Source organism: Acyrthosiphon pisum, chromosome A1 (genome assembly GCF_005508785.2).
Source record: "Acyrthosiphon pisum isolate AL4f chromosome A1, pea_aphid_22Mar2018_4r6ur, whole genome shotgun sequence".
NCBI classification, from domain to species: Eukaryota; Metazoa; Arthropoda; class Insecta; order Hemiptera; family Aphididae; genus Acyrthosiphon; species Acyrthosiphon pisum.
The window spans coordinates 62,828,265-62,844,800 of NC_042494.1; the positions used below are offsets into that span (position 1 = coordinate 62,828,265).

The following is a 16,536-nucleotide window of genomic DNA, read 5'->3' on the forward strand; positions in this document are numbered from 1 at the left end:
TCAGGGATGTAGATAAATCCTAAGTCACTGTCTAGTTTTATATTATGTTATAATGATCATATTAAATATTAAAATATATATATTTTTTATGTGTAATAATTGCTTTATTTTAGTAAGTGCCCTAGAAATGTTGTAATGCAACAAAACATACGAGATTTTTATCATTTTGCGTGATTTTACTGATTCGATTATGTGAATAAATTACTGATTTGTTTTATAACTAAATGGGTTTTCAAGGTAGGCACTTGAAATTTCCAAGGTATTTAAATACGGTACAACTCATACCGTGTAAAAAATGTCATGATTTTTGGTTAAGTATTGCGAGTGTAAGAGCAAATCAGCAGTTTTCCTGGACGGCGGCGCGTGATTTTACTGATTCGATTATGTGAATAAATTACTGATTTGTTTTATAGCTACATGGGTTTTCGAGGTAGGCACTTGAAATTTCCAAGGTATTTAATTACGGTACAACTCATACCGTGTAAAAATTTTCATAATTTTTGGTTAAGTTTTTAAGTTTGTGATATTTCTGCGACAAGTAACCCGGAAGTGAACGGAAGTGACGGGGCAACCTGGAATTTGGTAGGGAGTTGAAGGGGGGGGGTATTATAATGGCATTTGTGGAGTTTGAACTTATTCGGACTTAGTTTGCCCATGCTACAGGCGCTATGGCACCAAATCAGTAAATCAGTAAATCAGCAAATCAGTAAATTAGGCAGTACCCTATTATTGCCCAAATTTAATAAATTGATTTCCCAACTCCTCAACTCGACCCTCTACGGTCTAACGCCTCTATTATAGTAGTAAGTAAGACGAAAAGAGTCTTCAGCCATAGACCATTAGCTCGATAGTTTTATAATTTATATCGCAATACAAATGAATAATTCAATAATTATGATTATATTATAATATATTTTAATTACTATTACTACGAATGAGATTGCCACGGTGGGTAGTGGGTACTGTTAAATAATAAATATTAATCGATCATTACGATTTCGGATTTACGATATTTTCAGCAGTCGACGTATCCTTCTCCAATAGTCCAATCACCACTGGCCACTGTTGAAGCCCGAGCCCCGAAGCAGTGCAGCAGCTGACGCGGCGGCCACTGACACATGCCGTGGCCTCGCGACCGCGTTATCACTCCACCTTATCTGTTATCACGGAATAGCGGACCACACCACCGCACCGCAAATGTCCGCCCATCATCTACGACCAGTGGCGTGCGTTTGTGTCGCGTGTGTGTGCGTGTGCGCGTGTCCACGACTGCTGCCCGCCTGCTACCGTTCCGCCGTGCGTGCGTGTGCGTGTGACGTTTTGTCAGTGTGTGTGCGCGACCGACTGTGTTCCTCGCGCCTGCCTAACCTACTTCGTCGAGTCACACATTTTAATTGAACAAATTTAAAAAATATAATATTCAACTAGATAGTGTTTAATATATTTTATTGAATACCATTGTTACATTGTTTGCCAGTCGTCATTGCTCTGGTTGCGGAAAACGGTAGAAACCCGGAGAAAACTGTTGACGCAAAGTCGCGCGTCAGTCCGTCCGCCGTGTGTGCGTTTTCCCAGTTTCCCCTATTGTCGTTCTCTCGTCGTACTCCTCGCATTCACCCGAAATGACCACCAACGGTGAGGAGACCACTTCGGATCGCAACGTAGAGATATGGAAGATCAAGAAGCTCATCAAGAGTCTAGAGATGGCCCGAGGGTGAGTGAAGCTATTATATAATAGTAACTTATTATTATGCATACTTACGTGTAGGGCACTATTTCGACCCCCCCGCCGCCGTTGCGTATTTGTCCCACAGGACTTGGATATGTCCTATGAGTGTCAAATTTCAATACTAAATAGATCGTCTGGTTGATGGTGGGGTGGTGGAGGAGGGAGGGTTTCCCATGGGAAAAATTTAGTATAATATTTTTGTTAGGTCAGCGACCAAAATTTGATTGAATCATGTCCTATAGTCCATATTAATACATTACAAAAACAAGGTGTATTTAATTGCATTTAAAAATATTATTTACCATTTTTAAATGTACCAGTTGTTCAATTTATGTAATGTGACAAAGTGTCAGTCACGTCTGTAGACGAAGGCCCGTAATATCCACGTTCTGTTTATGTTATCCAATGCATTTTATTGTTATAACCTTTTCATGCACATAATAATGTAACTTATATTAGATGATGCCAATAAATTGCTTTTATTATTCTATACGGACACGATAAAGCATCTGGTTCAACATCTAGTTTCTAGATTAGTAGCTAAAAGCCTAATTCTACAAAACAGATTTCATAACTCATTAGAGTTTGATCTTTTTTTTCTGTGATACCTATGTTAGTTAATCACAAGTTAATCATAGTTTTATTAAATTGGATACTCGATTGGATAATACATGTATCTATTATAATAAACATTTATCTTGAAAGTTGAAACAATATTTTTTTTCCGTACCTACCTATTGGAGTGTATTGCAATTTGTAAGTCATACAATAGGTCATACATAATTACTAAAGGGTATGCTCCATATTAACTATTTAATATCAAAAAAAACCTCATGTCCTGTTTTTGTGGCTACTGGGTGTGCTAAACTTTCTTTACAGTACTTACGACTTTTGAAGGTCTTTTACTGAAATTCTTCTCATATTGAGATGAATACCTGTTTCATAAACTATGAACTATTATAATATTATCAATCACTCTTAAACTAAGTTGTAACAACAAATAAAAAAATTTTAAATACCTAATATTAATCATACTTAATCGTCGTATTTATATTAGTTCAAGTAATTTTTAGGACTACTTTAGGATGCCAATAAGGTTTTATCTAAAGATATGACATGTTTACTGTCTAGTTTCTAAACTTTTACTCTATAATTGGTCTATTGAAAATATTTTTTTAAGACTTTTATTAGAAAGACTTGTATAAGTCTAATTTGTTTGCAAGAGAATGTGTTTCCTCTGTTAATATGTCTGAAGCTGGGAAATGGGTATTTGGATAGCTGAGGCAGAGTTTGACGTGTTTTGGTTTGTGCGCAACCACATTATCTTGGGGGATGGAGTATAGCCTTTTATAAGTTGCTATTTATACTAAAATTAAACGATTGATAACTTTATTATTAAAAGTATTAAACATCAATGATAGTTTTTGAAGGAAGGCATATTTAAACATAAATGACAAAATCACCATACTTATAAGTATTTAATATTTTTATTTTTAGTAATGGAACAAGTATGATATCGTTAATCATACCTCCTAAGGATCAGATTTCAAGAGTGAGTAAAATGTTAGCGGATGAATATGGTACTGCATCAAACATCAAGTCACGTGTAAACAGATTGTCAGTATTGGGTGCTATTACATCAGTACAGCAAAGATTAAAACTTTACACTAAAGGTAATTTTTTTTAAAATTTAATTGTATTAGCGCTTCATTTATTTACTTTGTGTTGTATTTTGTTTGTTAGTTCCACCTAATGGATTAGTAGTGTATTGTGGAACCATTGTGACTGAGGAAGGCAAAGAAAAGAAAGTCAATATTGATTTTGAGCCATTTAAACCTATAAATACTTCTTTGTACCTTTGTGATAATAAGGTAAAAATGATTTAATTGTATACCTAAGAACACATTAATTTAATGTATATACTTATTAAGTACCTATTAATAATGAATTTATATTATAGTTTCATACAGAAGCTCTAACAGCACTATTAGCAGATGACAATAAATTTGGTTTCATTGTGATGGATGGTAATGGTGCATTGTTTGGTACTTTACAAGGAAACACCAGAGAGGTTTGATTAGCTTTTAATTTTGCTTTATATATTTTATAATTTAAAAAAAAATTGTTTAGGTTCTTCATAAATTTACTGTGGACTTACCGAAAAAGCACGGTAGAGGAGGTCAATCTGCTTTACGTTTTGCCCGTCTACGTATGGAAAAACGACACAATTACGTACGTAAAGTAGCAGAGGTAGCCACTCAATTGTTTATTACAAATGACAAACCTAATGCAGCTGGATTAATATTGGCTGGTAGTGCAGACTTTAAAACAGAACTTAGTCAGTCTGATATGTTTGATCCTGTAAGTATATTTAATCCCTATTTATCAATACTGTGATACAAATATAATAATAAAAATAATTTTGTTTTAGCGGCTACAAGCAAAAATTATTAAATTAGTTGATGTATCTTATGGTGGTGAAAATGGTTTTAATCAAGCGATTGAATTAGCTGCCGAATCATTACAAAATGTTAAATTTATCCAAGAAAAAAAATTAATAGGTAAAAGTTTACCTAATACAATAAATATAAACAGTAAATATTATTAGTGCCATAAATGTAAATATTTATGTGATAATTAACTTGTTTTTACTATGCTAAACTGTTATCCTAATCATTGCTATTTAATTGTGATAAAAAAATAATTTAAATTGAGTTATGAATTTATTTTTAGGACGATATTTTGATGAAATCAGTCAAGATACTGGAAAATACTGTTTTGGTGTTGAGGATACTTTAAAAGCTCTAGAACTTGGATCTGTTGAAACATTAATATGTTGGGAGAACCTAGACATTCAGAGATATGTCTTAAAAAACCATACAACAGCTGAAGAAAAAATATTACATTTGACCCCAGAACAAGAAAAAGATAAATCACATTTCACAGAAAAAGATGTATGTCTACTTAATCCAAATTAATTGATAATAATAAAGAATATTCAAATAATTTGTAATGTAATATGTTATAGACCGGAGTTGAATTGGAATTAGTTGAGTGCCAGCCACTTTTGGAATGGTTAGCAAACAATTATAAAATTTTCGGAGCTACCTTAGAAATCATCACAGATAAATCCCAGGAAGGATCACAATTTGTAAGAGGATTTGGTGGCATAGGAGGTGAGTAATTATATTTAATTTGTATTAACAATGAAAATGAAACAAATTTTCATACTTTTTATATATACCTAATAATTAATTATAATATAATATAGTGGTTAATAAGCTTTAATAATTAATATAAAATTTTTAAATTGTGGTTGGACTCCTTAACCTCTAGGTCTATAAGTATAAAATTTAAATTTATTGACAGGCATACTCCGCTACAAGGTTGATTTTCAGTCCTTGCAAGCGGATGAGCCATTGGACGATGTGAATCTTGATGATTACTAACTATATTTACTAACCTAAGGTAGCTTCATTTACAATTAACAAGTACTGAAGTGTGTTTATTATGTGCATGAGTACATTTGTATTATGATTTGATTTCAATGCATGCATAATTAAATGCAATTTGTTTTATTTTTGACTAGAATAATAATTTATATTTTTGTTTAAATTTAAATGTATTATGCTTTAGTTAATAATAATGAAATTCTATGAAAGATAATTTAAATGAGTTTGACAATAACATTTTGTATGTAGGTATATGAATCTAAAATTGTATGTAAGACATCTAATTTTAGTTTTTTTTTTAATAGGTACATACATTTCAAAAACAGTTTTAAATACTTGTTCATATCATAATTAATAATTAACAATAAACATACATGATGATATTTTTAATAGCTAAAATTAATTATCAGTTTTATTTTTTCATAGTTAGAACTTTAAGTATTTATAAGTTATAATACTAAAATTTTGAAAAACAAATATTGATTTGATATATTTTGTAATTTATCAGACATTGAAATATTTTTTAATGATTGCTCATAATTTTAGTTTCATATTTCAATGCAGAATACATTTTCATAAGAGTTGATATAATATTGTCTGAGTATTAAGAGGACGTGATACACTGATACCCGCATGTGTTGTCTCCGTCTTACAAATGTACAATGTAGCCAAAAACTGTTTTGCGCATAAACTTTACTTCTTCTGTATTTATAGTAGAATTTCCAAAATTCCTCAACTTAGCGTTTTTATTTGTTGAATAACATAAATGCAATTAAAGTTATCAGACTGAAGACATTAGTTTTTTTGGTTTTTTTCATTTAATTATTAAAAATGATTGGTTTGTGTTATCAAAAAAATTAAAACACCACGTAACAGATAAAGTTTTAGAATTATAGTAATTCTACTATAAATACAGAGAGAGTAAAGTTGTTACTAGCAAAACAGGTTTTGGCTATGTTGTACATTTTTAGGACAGAAACAGCACATCTTCTTAAGGTATGAGGAGGTGATTTTTTGTCTTTGTCTTACATACATGCAACATAAGAGCTTAGACTTGTTCTATTTCCAACGTACCGATTAATCTAGTGAAGTGATAAGAATTCTGAACACATTTAAATTTCTTGGGAATTAACTATCCCACGTTTTTGATTTTAGTTAAGTAGACTTAACGACAAATTCAAATCTTTTTTCAGCATTCTTACCACTTCACTAGACAAATTGGTATATTGGAAATAAAACGCGTCTAAATTCCCACATTGTGCATGTGTTAGGCAAAGACAGAAAATCACCACTTCTAAACCCAATTTTTATTTATAAGTATTTTAAGTTTAGATAAATAGAGTAGTACATAACATATTTTTTGGTATAAATTGTTTTACATGTTAAGTTTTATATTTTGTCTGAGCTTTGTTAAAAGAATTATAATATTTATTATATGTTAGTAGTATAACTATGCGATTTTGTTTTTTTTTTTTTTGAATAAAAATGATTCTATAAGTAGGTTAAATATTGTTAGACTGAGAACATTTTGAGTGTTTTAAACAATGTCTTATGCTTAATTTTTATATTAATTTTTTAATTTTTGTGTTATATTTTGCTTAATTAAGAAAAACATTCAATATTTTAAATAACCAATAATTATATTTTATTATAATTTTTTATATTTTCTGTGCATTCTTCACAATTAAATTAAATTTTTAAAACTTAATCTAATTAGTACATTGTATTTATAAAAGAATAAAATAGAAAATTTATTGTAAATGGAAAATAAAAATACCCATTAACATTTAGATGTTTATGTAATCACCGTAGAGTTAACTTTGAAAGTTCTAAACACAATTTATTTCTATTGGTTGTTTCTTGTTTATTTGAATGTTTTTCTTATACTTTATTGGTGTAATTATTTGTTTATTAAAAATTATGTTTTGTTTTAATTTTCAGGATTATTACGTTATAAAGTTGATTTCCAAAGTATGCAGTGTGATGATTTGGATCCCAATGAACTTTATGACATTGACGATTATTAGGATGTTAAATATTTAAAAGGATAACCTATTGAATACTTAGGGCAAATTAAAATAATTACAGTTCATTTTAGCTTAAGCATGTTGAAAAAAAGAAGAAATCTGTTGTTATTTTAAACATAATTATTTCCTTTACTTGATGTTATCTTTTTATTCAAAAGTAAAAAAAAAATAATCATAATTCCATTACATTTAAAAATATATATTTATATTTTTTAAAATTTCAATATTGTGTTTCCCTTTATTATTTTTAAGTACTCCAATAATAAAATACAAAAAAGTAGATTACAGTGAGTAATACAGGGTGAAGCATGAGTATTAACGCAAGTTATTAAAATATAATTTTGTTTTGGAATGCTTGGATTATGAAATTAATTATAAAATATTTTTTTTTTAAAAGACTTGATTTAGGCTCAATGGACTTCAAGAATCCCTATTTTAAATTAATTTATATTCCTACATAAATTAAATTCTCAATGTTCTATTCATACGTTTATTTACTTTTTTGTACTACTTTTCAGAAATGGATATGTCTGATTATTTAACAAAACCCTTGTTACATCCTTTTCAAATCCTTCTATATGTAAAATAATTATTATATACATAGTTTTAATATTATATAATTTTAATATTTTATGTAGATAGTTATATTTTTAACTTATTGATCTAATGGTATTATTGTACAACTCAAATCAACAACTATTTTTTCTTTAAGCTTTACATAATTTTTTGGTAGGAAATACTTTAATCAGACATCAGTAATTGATTCAACACTGCAAAGTCACAATTGCATATTCATTTTTATTTATTCAATTTGCTCAACTGCTACAAAATATAAATATAATTAGATAAAAATTATTTTTAGTGTACATTTTTCTATGTCCACAAATATGTATTTTTAATGCTTCCTTTTCATGAACAAGAAAATTCTAAACTCTAAAGCTTTATTGACCATTCATTGGTCGAGTTTAATTTCTGTATCTTTGGAAACCATTAACATAACAAAATATTCTTAATATCTATACATGCTCTTTGAGTGGAGTACAAATATTTAAGCGACCATGTGATAGTATACAATTTTTAATTTGTACTACGTCTTATATTAAAGTATAGTTTATCTGCAGGAGTGGCCTTAGGATTTTGTGACTTATTTGAAATGCTTTTGTGTGGGACACCTTAGATAGGTAGTTTCTTTTTTTAAACTTTTAGCCTAATTTATATTTGTATTTTATATATATATTTTTTTGAATTGTAAAAAAATATCATAAATAGAAGCTTTTAATATCTAATACGTACAAAGTTTTTTTTTTAATATGTTGTAAATTGTATTGCAACAATTTTTATATATTCAAATTCTTAGTCAACTTATTTTGTAATCTATCATAAATAATAATATTTAGCTACATAAAAAGAAAAAACAAGGTTCTCGAGTAGAATAAAACCAATCATACAGAAGAACTAAATCAAATCACTACATTTGTATTCATTTTAGTTATGAATTATTATATTTGTAAATGAGAATATAAATAATTAAATATTACTAAAAAAATCTTATTATATTATCCATGTAGGTGTTGCTTACAATTATTTGTTTTTGTTTTTTATTGTTCAACAGTTAATAATATCACTAGACTATCCTAATTTAGGTTTGCACAATTTAATCATTTGTTTTGCTTTTATATAATTGGAAACTGTTTCTTCTTAAAATCTGATTTCTGAATCCTGCTAATACACTATTGGTAATTAACTGTTATGTTGGTATGTGTTGGAAAACTGTCTTACTGTTTTAAATGAGTAATGACTAATAAAGCCTTTCAATTAATATATCAAACCAAAAAAATATATATACCCGTAGACTTCCCACAGTTCAGAACAGTGTGGTTCTTGCCACTTTACCAGTGTTATGGGGTTTTTTTTTTTATAATTCAATCACACCAATGTATAAAACATGTTAATCATTAAATATAAATAAGGGCAATATCATAAAAGGCTGATTTGACTTAGGATTAATAATATTTTAGTATTATCCTAAACATAACTAACATATTATAACAACAATTTAGACACAAGTTGTAGAAGCAACATAATATAAATTTTAAATAATCTATTAAATATGGATAAAATTATAGGTTAAAATATACAAGCTCTATTTATTTAGAAAAAAGAGCCAGTAACACCTCACTAATACCTTCAAGTAGATATTAAGTGCAGACTTGGAGAGTTCCTGGTTTTAAAACGCTTTCAATTAAAATTATCATAATTCTAGTTCTAGCAAATTTAGATTGATCTAGTTATGAAACACAACGGACTGTTGATTTGGAGGTCAATTGTTTGAAATATATTAATGGCTTAAATAATTTAACAAAGTTATGATTAGGTAGTACTAGTTGACAAAAATGTACGATTGTATTGACATGTGTTCTTAGAATATAATAATACAATTAATACATTAACTTAACCGTTTTACTTAGATTTTAATTAAACGAAAATCAGGAAGTCATGATAAATATTTTAATTAATTTTTAATCATTTAAAAATGTGAGTATATTTTAACAATGTATTTTTTTTCTTGAAAAAAAATAGCAAATTACCACAATAACATTTGTAAATTATTAGCAGTTTGGCTAAAATTATTTATATTGTAAGTAAATATATAAAATTATGATATACATTAATATATTGTATTTATTTAGAATTGTTTATTTTCTTGATTAATTTACTTAATGTTCTCTCAACAACTGGAATCTACGGTCGAGATCCAATTCTTCGCCTTCCAAACTGTTGTCTGGTACACTTGGTAGGTCTGTAAAAATTGTTTTTCAATTGTTAATACTATAGATACATTCAGTAGCGTCCCCACAAACGTTCAATGAGGGGGAGGGGGGTGTTATAAGTGATCAGGATTGAATTTTACTTAAAATGCTTAGATTGCACTTAAAGTTACAAAAATATTTTCTATAATATTACCTTAAATATCGCTAAATCTGCAATAAAAACAACAAAATATTTAAAAATTGAAATTTAACAACAAAGTTAAAAGTGATAACTAAAGTTTAAAATTAAAAGCAAATATGTAATAATGAACGTCATTGCTAGTCGTGTCAGAGCCTCCAGTGTAGTCAGACAATCAAAAACACGTTTATTAATTTGTTATTTCATAGAACATGATAACCAATTTTGATTAAAAAACGAGTCTAAATTGAAAAATATACAAAATAAAATTTTTAATTATAGTTCCCAGTCATAAAATAAATGTTATGCTTACGTCTCTTAAGCAGTGTCGGCCTGGGCACTAAAGGGCCCAGGCAGGATTTTTGTTTAGGGGCCCAACTAACCATATGTAGATATCAAATTATATGCATACAATTTCTAGTAAGAATATAATCTTCTCCTTAATTCATTTGAAGTTAAATCAAATCTTTATTCAATTCAAAATACTACTTAAGATATTATTTATTTGAACTCATTTGTATTTTTGTGCTCATAATATTTTATATTGTCAAATTATTTATTGAGGATCAATGTATATAGGTTAAAAAAAGGTTAGGGGCCCGGGCAGCGATCGCTGCCCAACTGCCTTGACCAGGCTGACATAGCTGCTCTAAGCATTTTGAAAGGAATTTGCTAAAAAGCCCAATCCCAGTAATTATTTAAAATCATTTAAATTAACTGTGGAAGTACCAAAGACGCAAATAAGGGGATTTATGGGACAGTGGGTGGATATAACTAACCCCTTACTCCCTCCCGCTAATATATTTAATGCTACTAAAACGGTACCTGGAATGAAATATTTTCCAGTGTTTGATGCGGCTGGTTCATCCTTACTCAAAAGGTCAGCCAGTTCATCTTCTAATTCTTGTTCGTTATACTTTTGTTTAACATCGACTAAACTACCCATTGCTGATTGCATATCTTTGTGTTCATCTATGACCTATAATAATAAAAATTAAAAGTGATAACGATATTATTTGTTTGTTATATTATAATTACTTCTGCTAATTCTGCCATTGTTTCATCAACATTATCAATTGTGAGACCAGAATCTTTAGATGAAAGTTTTAAAGCTGCAAGTCCATGAGCATACGATTGCAATACCTATAGAATTATAATTTAAAGTTCGGTAAAAACTCTGATAATTCATAATACCTATTCTATATTGTTATTTACTTCGGCGTTGTATTTAGATTCTTCTATTCTTGAAATTAAGGCTTGCACGTTGTCAAGTGATTTCAGCTGTTTTTCTATTCGTTTTTCAATTTCTTTTTTTTTTCGCAGGTACGTTAGTGCCTAGATTTTTTTAATTTGATTTTTATTAAATTATTATTTGATAATAGTAGGTATGTATTAAAAATGTTTAAAATGTTCTTAAGAAACTTACAATAGGCTTCATATTTTTGGCTATATAACTTTTAGCTTCTTTGACTAAGGATTCTTTTTCAAAATCCATATTGCTAATTTCACCAATTAATATTTTCTCGGTTTCTTTTAATTTAAAAAAATTCTTTTCTAATTCAGAAATGGGTTCAACATCTTTGTCACCACTTGCAATTTTAACTAATGTTTTGTTAGTAACTAGATGTTCACCGCGTTCTACAAAAACTTTATTCCGAATTTCCAATGAATGTACTATAAGTTCAGTAGAAGTCATTGACACATCAGCGTTCCACATTTTATTAAGTCTTTTTTGTATATCGTCCATGAAAAGGATTTGTGATTGATCATTCACAGAAATAATGTTAAATAGTTCATTAGCTTGATTCTTTAAAATAAAAATACAATATTTAAGGACAGTGAAATATTTAACTTATAAAAAAATGTATTACCTCAACCAAATGTAAAACTACATATTCTGATTTTTCGTCAATAGCAGGAGTAGGAGATAAAATTGATTCTTTAATTCTACCAACAGACCATGACAATGGACTTTTTACTAAAGTGTTTACTGCCCAAGTGGACCAATTACTGTTGCTTTGAGACGTCATTTGTTCAAAATTTGATTGGGATTTTATGATACCTTCTCTGAATGAAAAATACAAGTAGGTATAACTTATAAGGTAATACATTTACAAACTGTTTTACATAAATATTAATAATATGTTAGGAATATTCTATACCTTTACTCTTTCCAGCAAGAGAATGCAACGATTCTGCGCATTCCCCTGTGTCAACCTGCTATCAAAACCAGTTCTGCAATGGCAGGGTTTCGCGCGGGGACGCGCAAAAAATTACAGTTAAAAAGCTAGAGGAAATGGATTGTAAATTAAATCTTAAAAGGTAAAAAATGACTTTACATATTGTATAACCATATGAATGTAAAAAGGATTTTGTGTCAAGTGTCAACATACGATCAAACACTTTGCAACAAATCCATACAAAGTATTGTCAAATGGTTTTATGCAAGTATTTTAGTCCATTAATTTTATGTTTCCTAGTTCAGGATTTTGGTATGCTGAACTTACCTAAACATATCCTCGACAACTATCAGTAGACATAGTGGCGATCGTCCCCTGAACAAGAACCATGTTTTCAATTCGTTTACAGAAAATGAACAACGGTGCCTACGGTCACACTCAGATACAATTGTATTTTTCCAGAATTTCATTTTGTTGTCATAATTCACTTCGTTTACAGACCGATTTTTGAATGGCGCCATTAATACTGTAATCCGTTCATCGGATAGACCTTCGGTCCATTTTTGATTAGACATAATATTTTCTGTTGATAATTATGAAATGGCTATTAACATTTAACACGTCCGACGTGAATCCATAAACTGCACACCGCACAGGACTAGAACACTGGACAGCAGCTATAGCCTATAGAGTATAATAGTCAGTAACAGACTTACAGATTTGAGATTTTTCTGCAACGACACAACCAGAAGTTTGATATCATACTATATCTTAGTCCGTGATAATATTGATGTTTTCCTTTTTTCCGTAGATAATAACCACGGACGTTGTTCTGGAATCTGAACGTATAGAAATCCTCATATCGGCCATGTCTGATTCGTACGATGGGTTGCCTATGGCATGCTCCTCTTCCAAATTATACTTCCACTTACAGAAATCCTGTTGAGTGTTTAAAAATAGAAAATTATCAGTAATTTCAAAAATAATTGAGAAAAGTTAACAAAAACAACATTTTCTATAATATATGTTGTATAGACTGATATTGTTTTCAAAATATTTTGTCTTTCTTAAAGCTATTCGAAATTGTAGACTAATTTTAGTACCTATTTTAGATGCTGAGCAGAACGATAAATGTATTGATTTTGCAATGAATGTGTGTTTTGTTTATTTTTTTTTGTGCGTTTGCATATTGTATACACAATAAGTTGTAGTCGAATGTTGAATTAATATTTCAATTTTAAACTTTAGTATATTTTTTGGCGGGAAAGTGAATACTGAATCTACCTGGTATTTTTGAGGGCAGTGTTGTATATAGAAATAATTGTTGGGGTGGGCTATATTAGATAGAAACTAGCAAGTGATCTATTGCTTAGAGGCTACTGTCTACTATATATTTAACAGTTTCTGTAAATATATTTGAATTTGTATTTTTTCAACAGGCTATGAAATATTATAACTTATAATAGGTAGTACCTAATAAAATATATTGTTGTGCTATTTAAAAAGACTGTAATTTCGGGGGGGGGGGCTGCAGAGCACTAGGCCCACCCCTTATATACGTTACTGTTTGAGGGTTTAACTTTGAACATTTCCAGTAGATAGTTTTCAAAAGCGTCAGAAAAAAACAATCAAAAAAAAGGGAAATTTTATACGCAAACCAATTTTTGAATATCTTTATTGGCGTAACTAAAACAAAAAAATTAAAGATTTTAACGTTTAATGAACGTTTGAAGCATTTTTACCGTAAACTAACGATTTCTCATGGAGCGATAATTCTTATTTGGTTTAAGTAAAAAACAAATAACCGCAGGTATTTTGAATTTTCAGTAAATATTTGTATTAAATTTTACTATACATGGTATAATCGAAAAACATTTTTACTCTTTTTGAGCTATTTATAGACATTTTCAATTTTCAATTATTTTTAGTTTTTTTTCTATTTTAATCGATAAAGATTTTTGATTGAACAATATAACATAAATTCTATTTTAAAATAAGTTTCCCCGGCTTGGAGACGACAATAAATTATTTACGAATAGGTAATTTCATTGTTTTCCCGTTCCCAAGCGGTTTCAGGAGTTAATACAATTTTTTTTATCAATTATATATTTATATCTTCAATCGATCATTTTGTTGGTTACTCATTCTGGTTTGTAACTTTGAGTTAGTTTTCACCTTATAAACATATATCGTTTAGTGCTGAACATTATATGCGGTAATCCCAGGGGCGGACTGGGAGGTAAACAGCCCAGTATTCTATAAAACTAAACGGCCCAAACCCCTTTATAACAACTTCTTTATAAATACCTACTTTTTCGAATATAAATTATAAATAGACAATAATTATAGTCAATAGGTTATAACGTTATAAATTTTATAAGAATTATAAATGTATAATCCTTTTGATATTTTTGATGTTTGTTTACTATTGTTTTTATCATTTATTTCATCGTCACAATACATACTCTTATTAAACCAAAATCATCTTCATCGGTTTCAGAATTCTCGCGTTATTATACTCATTACTTTTAATATAAATTTTATATAAATGTTATCTGTTCTCTTTTTCAACAAATCTACAATATTTTCATAAATATTTGCAAATGGTTCAATAATTGTAGTTTAGCAATAACTTTCTGGCGGTCGATGTACCAACCAAATCAGATAAAGTGTTTAAACATTTTTCTGAATAAAACTGATTTTCTAAAAAGTTGCTTAAGAGGATGTCGGCGCACTATTCGTTTTCTCTCTCTGGTCCACGCGCAACATAGACAAAATCGTCAAATGTTCAAAATTTCAAATGCTCCGGCGGCCCAGCCCACACATATAAGCCGGCCCGGTGTGCTACGGCACACTAGCAAACCTGGCCAGTCCGCCCCTGGGTAATCCAGTTACAAAAAATAGGATGTTAAGACTGGCGGTTGACCGTGAAGGAGTGTAAACATTTTTTCCATTAAAAATATTAAAAAAAATGTTTGTTCCTGTTTAAGTAAAATAAAGTATGGCAACCCAGCATTTGAAATTTAATAATATTTTGTGAATGTTTTAAAGTGGTTGAATAATGAAAATTTGTCGAATAATATTTTATAAATATTTTCTTCTTATGATAAAAAAATATTGTACTATATGATTGCATAAAAATATTGACTTAATATTTTTTTAAAGTTTCCGTAAAAATGTTTTTTGAAAATACATGATTAAAATATTTTTTAAATGTTTTTTGTAAAATATTTTCAAATATATGAACTTTTGGGCCAAAGAATATAACTAAAATATTTCCTAAATATTTACGCAACTTTTTTAAATATTTTGGCAACAATATCATTCATAGTTAGGATATATTTTTATGCTGTATGGGAATATTGGCACCCCTACTTTAGATATTGCAACTTTGGTACCTATATTATTGTATATTTTTGGCGTTTTTATATAACACACCTATGCCTGTGGGTTTTTCATTCGGCCCATTTGGGTTTCGCTTATAAAATAAAAATAAATAATTAAATTAACGACAATAGAAAGAAAATATTACATGACTGGAAGCATGCAATAGTTAAAAATAGAAAAAAAAATTAGTGTGAACATGTATGTCTGTATTATAGACGTATCATAGCCAGTAATGTAGTCCTAAAAAAATGTATGGGTACACGCCTTAATCATTGTAAAAAAAACTTGGGGGAGGCTACGCCTCTGGTAAATTCTTACCATCAAGTTTCATAATAGGTCAAATCACTCTGATTTTTAAGCGGATTTGATACCGTGATTTTCTGTTTTTGTCTAACGCACACGTGACATAGGATTTTAGACTGGTTATTTGCCAATCATACCAATTGATGTGATCAACCGATAAGAATTCTAAAAACAGATTTGAATTTTTCGTAAAGTATACTTGAAATCAACTTTCCACATTTTTGATTTTTTGATTTTTACTTCTCAAAAAATTAAAATACGACAATTTTTAAATTCTCTTTTTTAATATGACATTTATAGATATGTCGGGAATAATATCAAACACGTGGGAAAGTTGATTTCAAGTAGACTTGACGACAAATTCAAATCTGTTTTCAGAATTCTTATCGCTTCAATAGATCAATTGGAATGTTTGGCAAAAAACATGTCTAAAATACTATGTCACGCACGTGTTAGACAAAAACAGAAAATCACGGTATCGAATCCCCTTAAACTAACGGCATACAACT

At 29.2% G+C, this 16,536-nt stretch overlaps 2 protein-coding genes across 5 annotated transcripts; one reads left to right on the forward strand and one right to left on the reverse strand.

Moving 5' to 3' along the window:
• The first annotated feature begins 1,225 nt into the window (after positions 1 to 1,225).
• LOC100164551 (eukaryotic peptide chain release factor subunit 1) lies at positions 1,226 to 8,754 on the forward strand. Of its 2 annotated transcripts, XM_001948345.4 has the most exons (10): positions 1,226 to 1,714; positions 3,227 to 3,402; positions 3,473 to 3,600; positions 3,690 to 3,800; positions 3,860 to 4,090; positions 4,161 to 4,290; positions 4,463 to 4,683; positions 4,758 to 4,905; positions 5,099 to 5,197; positions 7,123 to 8,754. In XM_001948345.4, the coding sequence occupies exons 1-9, from the start codon at positions 1,623 to 1,625 to the stop codon at positions 5,176 to 5,178; spliced, it is 1,317 nt and encodes a 438-aa protein (XP_001948380.1). In that variant the 5' UTR covers positions 1,226 to 1,622; the 3' UTR covers positions 5,179 to 5,197; positions 7,123 to 8,754. The 2 variants fall into 2 exon arrangements, with proteins under 2 accessions (XP_001948380.1, XP_008183302.1); XM_008185080.3 differs by lacking the exon at positions 5,099 to 5,197.
• A 581-nt stretch (positions 8,755 to 9,335) lies between these two features.
• Positions 9,336 to 13,183, reverse strand: LOC100162457 (charged multivesicular body protein 7). 3 transcript variants are annotated; one of them, XM_016804521.2, is made up of 8 exons: positions 13,054 to 13,183; positions 12,665 to 12,920; positions 12,029 to 12,224; positions 11,584 to 11,964; positions 11,373 to 11,492; positions 11,196 to 11,300; positions 10,983 to 11,136; positions 9,576 to 10,008 (listed from the first exon to the last, which is right to left on the reverse strand). In XM_016804521.2, exons 2-8 carry the CDS (start codon positions 12,910 to 12,912, stop codon positions 9,926 to 9,928), a joined length of 1,287 nt encoding a protein of 428 aa, XP_016660010.1. In that variant the 5' UTR covers positions 12,913 to 12,920; positions 13,054 to 13,183; the 3' UTR covers positions 9,576 to 9,925. The 3 variants fall into 3 exon arrangements, with proteins under 3 accessions (XP_001948597.3, XP_016660010.1, XP_016660011.1); XM_001948562.5 differs by having other exon boundaries at positions 9,336 to 10,008; positions 12,665 to 13,169; XM_016804522.2 differs by lacking the exons at positions 12,665 to 12,920; positions 13,054 to 13,183 and adding an exon at positions 12,320 to 12,444.
• Between the last annotated feature and the right edge of the window lie 3,353 nt (positions 13,184 to 16,536).